The sequence below is a fragment of the Notothenia coriiceps genome, unplaced genomic scaffold (assembly GCF_000735185.1).
Source record: "Notothenia coriiceps isolate Sejong01 unplaced genomic scaffold, NC01 NC01_scaffold00004300, whole genome shotgun sequence".
Classification (NCBI taxonomy): Eukaryota; Metazoa; Chordata; class Actinopteri; order Perciformes; family Nototheniidae; genus Notothenia; species Notothenia coriiceps.
The window spans coordinates 327,872-339,524 of NW_011337001.1; the positions used below are offsets into that span (position 1 = coordinate 327,872).

The 11,653-nt window shown below is 40.4% G+C and overlaps 1 protein-coding gene across 1 annotated transcript; it reads right to left on the bottom strand.

Moving 5' to 3' along the window:
• Nucleotides 1-5,229: 5,229 nt before the first annotated feature.
• On the bottom strand, nucleotides 5,230-11,628 carry LOC104942192 (signal-induced proliferation-associated 1-like protein 1). Its single transcript, XM_010767390.1, has 5 exons — nucleotides 11,565-11,628; nucleotides 10,435-10,611; nucleotides 10,091-10,202; nucleotides 9,288-9,366; nucleotides 5,230-7,085 (listed from the first exon to the last, which is right to left on the bottom strand). Exons 1-5 carry the CDS (start codon nucleotides 11,626-11,628, stop codon nucleotides 6,741-6,743), a joined length of 777 nt encoding a protein of 258 aa, XP_010765692.1. The 3' UTR covers nucleotides 5,230-6,740.
• Between the last annotated feature and the right edge of the window lie 25 nt (nucleotides 11,629-11,653).

The window sequence follows — 11,653 nt, forward strand, 5'->3', positions numbered from 1 at the left end:
GCTGGGCGATCCTGAGGCGTTTCCAGGCCAGATGGGATGTATAATCCCTCAGTGTGTTCTGGGTCTGCCCCGAGGAAATCCTTCCAGTTGGATGTGCCTCCACAGGCGTCCTGCAGCACACAAACCATTTTAATGGGAGCCTTTCAACGCAAAAAGGAGCTCTATAGACATCCTGCATATGGGAAACTCATCTCAGCTGCTCATGACCTACATCTGAAGAGAAGAGTGAACTCTATCCAGCAAAAGAAAGGGGGTCAAACAGGTGTTTTTGATGTCTTTATCCTGCACTTTATTACCAAAATAATACAATTCTGTAGCAATTTTATCAGATTAATCCTACAGAAAGTATATTAAATTATTCTACGCTGAACAAAAATATAAATGCAACACTTTTGTTTTTGCTCCCATTTTTCATGAGATGAACTCAAAGATCTAAAACATTTTCTATATACACAAAATAACCATTTCTCTCAAATATTGTTCACATATCTGAAAAAATCTGTGATAGTGAGCATGTTAGGGTTAGGGTTAGTGTTAGGGTTAAACCTGACTGGTTAAACCCTAAAACATTTTTTAATGTGTCAGTGGGTGACATGTTAGGGTTAGGGTTAAACCTGACTGGTTTTCGGACCCCCCCAGACCCCCCCAATAAAGCAAAACTGCACATTTCAGAGTGGCCTTTTATTGTGGCCAGCCTAAGGCACACCTGTGCAATAATCATGCTGTCTAATCAGCATCTTGATATGCCACACCTGTGAGGTGGGATGAATTATCTCGGCAAAGGAGAAGTGCTCACTATCACAGATTTTTTCAGATTTGTGAACAATATTTGAGAGAAATGGTTATTTTGTGTATGTAGAAAATGTTTTAGATCTTTGAGTTCATCTCATGAAAAATGGGAGCAAAAACAAAAGTGTTGCATTTATATTTTTGTTCAGTGTATATCAAGTGAATCAATCCCTTTTTTCAAGAGGCATTCAAAGTCCTTGGTAGATTAATAGACAAGTCAGAGCTTTTCAAAATGCTTCTCCTTGTATACAAAGTGACTAGTGATTAGTGGAGATGACAAAGTGTGTGTCATTAGGACAGTCTGCTGAATACACACAGCCATCACAGACAGTGATTAGAGATGTCCCGATCCGATCACGTGATCGGGGATCGGAGCCGATTACGTGATTTTCAGAAGATCGGAATCGGGAGAAAAAAATCGGGGATCGGGATTTTAAAAATTTTTTTTTATAAATACTTTTTTTTAATTTTGTATTCAATGTTACAAAACAAAAATGACCATGTTCAAGTCTTAAAGTCATCCTGAGGCCTTAGTTTTGNAACGTATGTGGTAAGTTGCCAAAGTGCTTTGTTTTGAACGTTCATCAGTATTATAATCAAAAAGAGAAATATGAACGTTAGTTTTTACTGAAATGATCAAATAAAGTCAACATTTCACTGAGCTGTGTGGGGTTTGTTCAACTTTTAAAAGATGTTTGAATGGTGATGTACACAGTGATAGGTGTTAAGGACTAACGTTTATAATAAATACATTTGTATTGATTTTAAGATATTTTGATACAATCATACGTATTGGGATCATTTGTATTAATGTGGACCGGAGGGAGAGGGTGACGAGCATAAATGTCACTTTCCTTTTTTATTTCAATTACAACTTTGGTCATGAAGAATATGTTTCTCTGTTGTCCACGTTCATAAAGCATAAAACAACAGCATCAGAGCACGGTGCAGAGTCTCTAGATGAGTCCCTCGTTCTTATTAAACATCCATGTAGTGCGAACACTGTAGTTTCCATAGTTTCACCACAGCAGCAGACGCACACAATGACGTACGCTGGCGCATCATAAACACGTCAGATAGTGAAAGTGCATTCGGACTCTCTAAAGTACCGCAGTCTCTTCTCCTAAGTCCTTTTGAATTCTCCTATCCACTATCCCTTAACCCCGTGACGTTTCACTCAGAGGTCAAGGAATAGGAGATAGGGTTAGAATTTAGGAGCTGATTTTTGGATTATCGGAACGCAACCTTCATGTGGCCGGTCTTTTTTCTTCTTCGTGTGTGATTATTTGACAGATAAGAACCACACAACTGCATTAGCGGCCGCTGCCGCCCTCTGTCGGCCGTCAGCGCAATTTAAATGATGACGTTAAACCATTTTTTTTTAAAGGGCCAGCCGGCCGTCAACGGCCCTTGACGACCGGCCGTTCTGTGGTTCTCCAGATTCTACAGATGGCCAGTCCGCCCCTGCTTCAGGGGGAATCTATAGGCAACTATGTTATCAATGTGTTGGTATTCATTTGGCAGCTATAAGAATATAGGCAATTGTTTTTCTTGCGCTCACGTTGAGTTTAATTTCTAGTTACTATGTGATTATGGCAGACTAATCCTCTGGCTGGTTAAATCCTCCATTGTTTAATTCCCTGCCAACAAAAGAGACGATTCACTTATTGTCGTTGTTTAGCATAAATACCAATATCTCTTTTGTCTTGATAATAAAGGAGCAAGGATGTTTTTGCCATGGAAATTATTTCTATACTTTCTGTTAATGTGTAAACACAAAAAGTAAGCATCCAAGGTCATTATTGGTTGTGGAAATAGTATTGGACAAATATAACAAAAATCAAGGTACATTCAGTAGTCTTTTATAACTGCATCGCACTAAATTGAGTTTACTCAGATAGATGGATGTACATGTGAGCTCTGTAATCCACTGCACTTCTAAAACATTTGGAGCCTGGTAATATCCTGTAAAACAGCGATGCAGTTTTGCACGAGAGTAATTCAGGCTGAGCTCTTCAATAAGTTGAACTCTAAAAAAAATAATGCTATATATGTTCTTATCTTCCTTTTCAATACTCTCTGTGTGCCAGAAGTGACCAGATACTGCTCATTGGTTGGTTGTAGAACATCACACAGGATAGAGAGGAGTTTGTGTCTCCGGCTGTGAGTTAAAGTGCAATCAGGTGAGTCAGAGAGATCAGGAACAATGGGAGCCTGAAGCGAACAGTACTGATCCCAGACCTGCTCACTCTGCGGTTACTCACCGTTCAATACTGTCAGACAACGCTCTGCACGAAAAATCAAGTAAACCCACTCTGAAGAGAAGCATTATGACAAATGATATTGTTGTCTGTTCACCACGCAAGGCTGGACACATGAGCAATAATTGAAGATGAGAAAAAAAAAAAACAGCTGTTAATTTACTTTTGAAATGATTTTTTTTTTCTTTTAAATGATTTGCAAATTTGACGGTATTTTTCTGGCTTTATGGGAATTCAGTTCTCAATAGTGGATTCATTAAAAGCAAAAACATGTGTTTAATATACTGTCATATCACATATACCATAAAACACATCTTTAATATTTGATATCCATTTTCAATACATGGTGTGTTTCTCTCCAGCATATCTATCACTATCCCATTGTACTCAATGGTATGGCAAAACTGCCGAAAGTAGCTAAAATAAGCCTTTAAGATTTGTGCTGTTGTATAGCTTTCTAATTTATAAGAAGTATTTTAGTTTGTATCCTTATTCTGTACTCAAAAAGTAAGCTGAAGATCATTAAAATATGTAAGCAGTACAGATCAGAAACTCACAGAAGTAAAAAAATCCACAAATTGATACGGCATTTATTTATTTCAGAAACTTTAATACTGTGATCACTGCAAATGTCTTTTTCATACCTTTACATTTTACAAAGACAATGGACCCAGGATGTAAACAGCATTTCTATTCTATCAAACGCTTGGTCTTCTTGAAGGTTGTTTCCCTCCGCTCAGAGCCGACCACTTCACGGGTTAGTTTGTTCTTCCAACGGATCAGCTTCGTGAAACCTTCCAGCAATCACCAAGCTCTCAGGCTGGAAATCAGCATCCCTACAGAGAAAACAACCTCCAGCCGGCTCTGTCTGATCAGTGAAGCTTGAAGGAAGAGGAGGGTACACGTATTGAATAAAGTCAAGCACCTTCCTCTTGTCAGCTGGCAGGAAAACTACGGAGCAACACCAAGACACGACGGCACAGGAATGGATCGATTCACCTTTCTCATCCAAAACAACACAATCCTTTTTATAAAACATTGTGCAAAGATTCTTAAAAACAAATTACAAAATGGAACATTTGAACATTCACATTTCCCTCTGAAAAGCACCAAAAACATAGCGAACGGAACAAAATATGCACTGTGAAATAACATCTTTCGCTGGAGTCACTGGTTTGTTAATGTCTTTGTATAAGGTGGACAAATGTATAACATCCCACTCGATGCACACTTTTAAAGATGCGAGCAAAACATCTACTGCACAGTTCGTCATGTGGCCATACTTCATTTGAGATACAAAAACTAGAGCACTTTCCATGTACAATAAAATACCAAACATTAGTCATCATTTAAGCAAACGGTAGCTCTGAGCAACTCAAAACTTCCACCTATATATCTCGTTATATCGTGTGTAAGGATTTCACATTATTGGATGACTACTAGAATGCTTTTCACAACTGGTCGACTTCTTGAACTGTTAAAACAACTATATAATATCACCAAGCAAAACTATTGGGACGTTTCTTTTATAATCCACACAGATTTATTTGAGATTCTTAAAACAGAACCGTTTTTTGTTACGACTTCACTCATGACACTGCTAAACTACAAAGCTGAATGTCAGTTATAGTAAACATCACATTTCGTTAGGCTCGTTTAAATTATCTTTACATTCAGACCGGGTGGCGTTCTGGGTTTAATTACATCGATTTAAGACACAAATTTACTTTTAAGAGATTCAAAAATTGGGATCTTTTTATCAAACGTTTGATAGCAGAGGACAGGGAAGGAGTTAAGGCTTTAACACCACGTTTGTGATCAGCATTTCCAACATACGACGACCTGAAGTAACCCCAGCATGCACCTGGCTGAGGAAACGCTCTGTCTCCTCGGGGTGTAAGTGGCTTTGTGATTTAGGGGGAACATTTCTATCGACACACTCTTATTACAGGGGCCAGCTGCCCTGAAAGATATACTGCATGTCGCTGAATGCAAAGGCACACACACCGTCACATTTCCATACACTTCAAACACACTCGTCCCTGCTTCTGGAGGCTGGCGCGCCTGATTGTGTTCGGTACAAATATTCATACGAAGAGAAGCCTCGCACTACAGACATTTATGAGGTCTACAACTGTGAGTATGAAGCTGATTAAAACTCAAATGTGTTTATTTTTCGGGATGAAAAAGACGAGCCTTTCCCTTTCATCTGTTCCCCAGGTGCTATTTCAAAGGCACGTCCCTGCTCTGAGAAAATGACCAAAATAAGGGAGTGTAGGCATGGCTGATGTACATTCACACACTGACAACACACACTGCCACTGGCTCATCATGGGGCTTTATAATCTCACCATAGAATTACTTTTCCTACAAATACTGAACCTGAGGAAAACTATAGATGTTAAAATGTAAAACACACCTACATACACACACGTAAGGTTTGCTTCCTTTAATCTAAAATCCACCTTTGATTGTCTGTCAAAGCTGGCGTTTGTTTCCTGTTCTGCGTGTGTGTGTGTGTGGCCTCCCGATGTCTGACTGATTGTTGGAGAGGCGTGGGGAAAATACAGAGTGACTGGCGGCACATTTAATAATCATGACATTTCCACTGGTCATCACTAGAGGGCACTGTAAGCAACACGACAGCAGGCTTGGGCACCACAAAACACAACATAATACAGAATAAAAAGCATATAATCAGAATTGAGAAAGAAAGCCATTTAAATAATATAGCTAGTGACCGTTTTTCTTGAGGAACTAAACACTGATGTCAGTTGTACTTTGACGAATAGAACAACTTATTTATTTGAATTATAATACAATGAAATAAATTAACATAGGAGGAAAAAGTCCACTCTTACTTTTCCCTCCCAAAAAATGTCATTACTGGCTCTGTGTATTCCAGATGGGACGCTGCGCAGAGTCCTCTCCGTCCTTTTTCCTAAAGCATGATGTCTTCTGCTTTAACAGAAGAAGAGGCTCTTGTGCAGCAAGAGTCTTTTAAATGTAATCTTTAAAATATCTCCTCCCACATCACACGTCTCCCTTATTCTTTTATGAGAGAGACAGGAGTCTTCCTATTGCTTTTAAGACACATACAATTTGGATGGACCAAAGCACTCTGGATTTCAGTCATGTTTGATGGCACCGCTTGCCGATGGCTTATAAATACACTCCTCCGTCAGGTGTGGGGTTGTGCTGACAGACAGGATGCAGTAATCCAGATCTGAGGGACGAAGAGGAGGAACAATGCTGTACAAATCCACGTTTCCCTGGCGATCAGAGGCGACCTGCTTCCATGTCGGTGGCTGAACTTCCACCATGACCCTTCAGTGGTGAGAAACTTTAGGAGATGAAACTTCTGTACATGTGAAGACAACAAAAAGCTCTCCTTCGTCCAGTCAGAGGTCTCGAGGCTTCGGATTCATTATAGGTGTTTGTGTTACAGCAAACGCCAGCTGGCAAATTTGTCGCGTAGTACCTGTCGGACTCCGAGTGGCATTAACAAGGTCCTTAACAAGAGAATCACATCGAAGTGAGAAAGCATTTCAGGGGTGGGGGGGGGTCCACATCAGGAGGAGGTAAGGCTGACCGCTTCCTCTTTGTCACTATTTTATAAAATGATTTTGGCACAGCTTAGTCTCTGGTCCCATTGGAAAGTAGAGGACAGTCCCTCATATTGACTTATTCTCATCCTGAGAAGTGTGGAGAATGAGGCCGCTCACCAGATATCAGCTGTTGATGTATGAAGCCAAAGAAAGATGGGCGCATAATCACGTCCAGGGTTCTTGTGCCCAGCTTCTTCCCCTCTGGTCTCTGCCCAGTGTCGATGTGTGTATTTGTGTGCGTGCATGCAAGAGTCAAAGTGTGCAGGGGGGGGGGGGGGCGGTAGTTCATATGTTCGATGGTGTTGAAGACCCACTCTGTGAACTTCTTCAGCTTGGTGGCGGATGTCTGCGACTCCTCCTGCAGCCTCTGGTTGTCCTCCCACAGCCTCTTGACCTGCCCCTGCAGCCTCAGCTTCTCCTCACGCTCCTGGGAGGGAGGATGGGGGACATTTATACAATTGAAGCAGTTTTTAAGCAGTGCAACCACTACTATTTAGAGATAGTTATGGCTATTTTACTTGCAAGCTTTGGTTACTATTACGGCCCGTCCACACAGCAGCTTTAAAAAAAATCTTCCAACGCTTCTCTGCCCATTGACTTTGAATGGGGGTGATGTCACGTTGCCTCGCTTTTCGCCGAACTGCATTGTGGGAAAGCGAAGATTTCCAGGATTTTCAGGATTCAAAAGTTGAGCAATGTTCAACTTTTGAAGCTGAGCTGGAAGCGTCAGTCAATCAAATCCCGTTTATGCAAATCTGACAGTACAAGCGCTAGCCAATCAAACCGCGTGCAAGCTGGGAGAGACATACCGCAGTTCATTTCCTCATATTCCAAACGAGAAATTAACGGTAGAATCAACCGGTTCTTTACGACCAGTAACTATTTACCGGGATACAAACCGGAGGAACCAGGCATGGAGGGAGGTGGCAGAGACAGTGGGTGAAACTGGTAGGTTTTCGCCTGTTTGGGGAGTTTATATATATATATATGTGTATTGCTCGCATAAAATCCCCGTTTTTTTTTTGCTTTGTATATCGGGGGCGGGAGATTCATGTGATTGGTTGTTGGTCGCAAAAAATCCCCAAGCTCTCAGTCACGCCCACCTCCAAGATTTTCAAGATTTTTTCAAAGCTGCTGTGTGGACGTACCGTAACGCTTTATGAACACACAGTTAGTTATACAGTTTTGTACATTTAACGTTTTTAGACTGTAAGTGTAAATATGCACATTGAATTTTATCTCGTTGCACTGTCATCGCTTTTACCACTCTTATTTATTTGTGTCTATTTTTTACTGCAGTGAGAGTTGCCAAAGACATTTCATTGTACTTTGTATGATGACAATAAAATATATATTTTATTCTATTCTATTTAGAAGAAAACAATATCGTCGAGACTGAAATGAGTGTCTTACAAATAAAATCACTGAACATTCAATATTCAACATCATCACCTTATTATGTTTAAATATAATGAACACTTTAATTTGAGTGTTTACATAAAAAATCTCAGGTTTGCCGGCACAGCAACGAGCTTTCAGATTTGATCAATTGACATTTTGAATCTGCTAAAAGCACAACAGAACATTCATTTATATCCAGTTAAAGAAAACAATGAAACCCTCTGAGATGTGCTTCTGGCTTCGGGGTGGTTGAATGAAGAGTAGCATACTAGTTTCCCAGTGGAAGCGGTTTGTTTGTGGAGTTTTTCCTTTTCTGAGGGGATGGTTGAAAAGGACAGAGGGTGCTGTACGCTGTACAGACTGTAAAACCCCCAGAGGCTAAATGGTGATTTGTTATAATAGTAAATAAAATCTGATCTGGTGTCGAACTGATCTACCGCTTACAACGGGAGAAATGCAGACGGGTTAATGCCTCCCAGTATTTCAAAGACAGCAGAGAATTTACTAAGAATTGCGTAAGAAATAAATCACAACCAGACTGCAGTGTTTTTGAGAGGGAAAAGTCTTCACTGTTTAGAGGTCAAAGTAGTCAAAGTCTGCAACTAGCAGATCAAAAACATCAAACTTTTAAAAATAACGTGACCTTCAGTTTTGGCTCCTTTAGCTAAAAACTGGAGGAACCTAAAATGCTGTGTAAATATCTGCTCTGGGATCGTCTTTTGAAAAGTAATTTTTATAGCATAAATGAGGCGTCAAAAATAAGCAACAATTGTTTGACACTGGAGAGTTAGCCTATATTATCATAGGTAGGTGAAACGCATCAGACACACAGACATCAAAAACAAACAACAGCTCCCTTTTTAACTCTCTGGACACAGTGATGGAAAGTAAGGGAAATGTAGACATCAGCTTAGAAAGACCGTATGAGAGGATGGCAGATCATTTGAGTAAAATGTCACTCATTCTAGTGAGTCTAGTGAAAGGAAGCACCGATAAGCTGTAGAGCAGAAACAAATAAACAGTGGCAAGACCAAATATCTATGTACACCCCCTGCTGTTCCCTGTTCCACTGGATGCAAAGAAAGCATGGACTTTCATTCTTCATTCCTAGACAGTTATCTTTTAGCACAGACTGAAGGTTAACACATGAACTGCCAAAAAAGACAAATCTATAAATATGTATTCGTGCAGTAAGTGCATATGTGTGTGTGTTCCCCCCCCCCCTCACCTTCTTCAGGTCCTCCTGCAGCATCTTCACCGTGGCCTCCAGCTTGGTCACCTTCCTCTCCAGCCCTATGTGACCCTCGCTGGGGATGAGAGAGACACAGAGAGGCATCGTTCATACTCACACTCTCTCCTTTGTGAATCTACTTATTTCTTATGACAGTTAACAGCAATTTGCATTAAATTAATTAAGACTCAAAAGGACGTGAATGTGTATGTGTAGCTTAAAAACACGATCAAATGAATACAGGGATTTTTGCAGTGGTTTACAATAGCCGCTTTCATACCAAGTACTTTGCCGTACTTAGTGCCAGCACTTAGTCACAGCACTTAGTGCCCCCATGGAACTAAGTACAGATCGCGTTCACACCGAGATAAGTTCCCTGAGGGAAGATTACGCAAATAAAACCGCTGACGTCACTTCTTCTTCTTCTGCTTTGGGTTTACTGGCAGGCCGCAAACAACTTCACGGCGTATACTGCCACCCGAAGTCCCCGGCCGGAAGTCCCCGGAGTTGGGGACTGGCTTCAGTAGAAGCTGCTGGGTCTGCTGGGAAGCTGCTCACCTCTTTTTGGTGTGAACGCAAAATTCCAGGCACTATCGGAACTAAACGGGAAAAGTACGGGTAAAAGTACTCCGGTGTGAACGCGCCTTATGATGAGATTAAGTAGTGATCTATGTACTGTATTTTATTTAAAAAAAGAAGGCAAATCATTTTTAATTTGAGTCTTATTTGGCTGCAAAGTGAACAAGTTGCAGTCTTGAGGTCACATGTGTACCCTGAATATTTCCTGTGTGTGGTGTTACCTGGACGAGGGCCGGGACAGAGGGGCCGGCTGCAGCTCGATGTGGGACTGCTGGGGGCTCGAGGCCCCGCTGCTCCGGTGGTTTGAATCTCCAAACACATAACTTCTCTGGACTGGAGAAGAGAGGAATAAACAAAGGTAAAACCAAGTCATAGTTATTTATACGAACAATAAGTAGCAGGCAAATGCTCAACAAATTCAAAAAAGTGGAAATAATAATTCATTTCTATGCGTTATATATAAAACACATCCCACAATCAGGACTATCTAATCACTCTCCCTCTTGATTGACTCTCTGTTAGGCTGGTTTATATACTTCACTAAAGAAAAAGAATTAGTTAATACCGTAGTGTGGGTTTCTTTCAGTCTCAAACGTACTGGCCACGTCCACCAGGTGAGTCCACTCCAGAGGGCTTTCCCTTTCCTGGCCCTGAGAGGGGAGGGGCATCAGCTCCTGAGGGAGGGGGCCGCGGTGACGCTCCACCAGATCCACCAATGATGTGTCAGATGCTGAAAGGTCACCTATAAGCAGAGGAGTGGATGAAAGACCTGAATGTTAAAGAACTTATTTTGCCATTATGTTTTTTTTACTCAAAGTGGGGCAGGCAGAAGGTACACATCCAGAACTTAAGCCAAAAGTATTTACTATATTTATTTTGACACGACTTATTGTGCATTAATTGACCTCCTTGGGTTGCAATGTTGTCACAACATGGATAAAATGGCCACAAAATACAGTATTTTAAACAATGATATAAACACATAAAAACAGCTGTTGAAAGTTAATAATGCTGCAACTAATGATTATTTTCTTTATCAATCAATCTGTTGCGTATTTCCTTAATTCACAGATTAATCATTTGGTGTACATAATCAGGGTTCCTGCAGGTTTCACCAACTCAAATGTAAGACTTTTTAAGACCACTTTGAATAGAATTTAAGACCTATTTCACGGNTAAACAATGATATAAACACATAAAAACAGCTGTTGAAAGTTAATAATGCTGCAACTAATGATTATTTTCTTTATCAGTCAATCTGTTGCGTATTTCTTTAATTCACAGATTAATCATTTGGTGTACATTCAGGTTTCACCAACTCAAATGTAAGACTTTTTAAGACCACTTTGAATAGAATTTAAGACCTATTTCACGGCAAGAAAGTATGAAGGAAAATTGCTATGACAGAAGAAATATGTCCNGTGTGTGTGTGTGTGTGTGTGTGTGTGTGTGTGTGTGTGTGTGTGTGTGTCTTGTCAGTCAATAGTAAACCATTTCCCAGTTTCTAAAATCCAAGTGAATTACTTTAGATCTGATGTTTTTTCAGTCTCAAATAGCTGTTTTTTATGATATAAAAACAGAGAGAAAAAAAAGAAATCCCAGAATTCAAGTAATTTTTTGGGGCATTTTTGTTAGAAAAATGACATGATGATTATTTTAAATAGCTGGTAATTTGTCAATAGTCTTACCACTTACCACTAATTTGGTCAACTACACGCTGCAGCTGTGATGGATATGTTGTGATTTTAAGGGTGCCCATTATCATCTGGCCCGGGACAACAGCT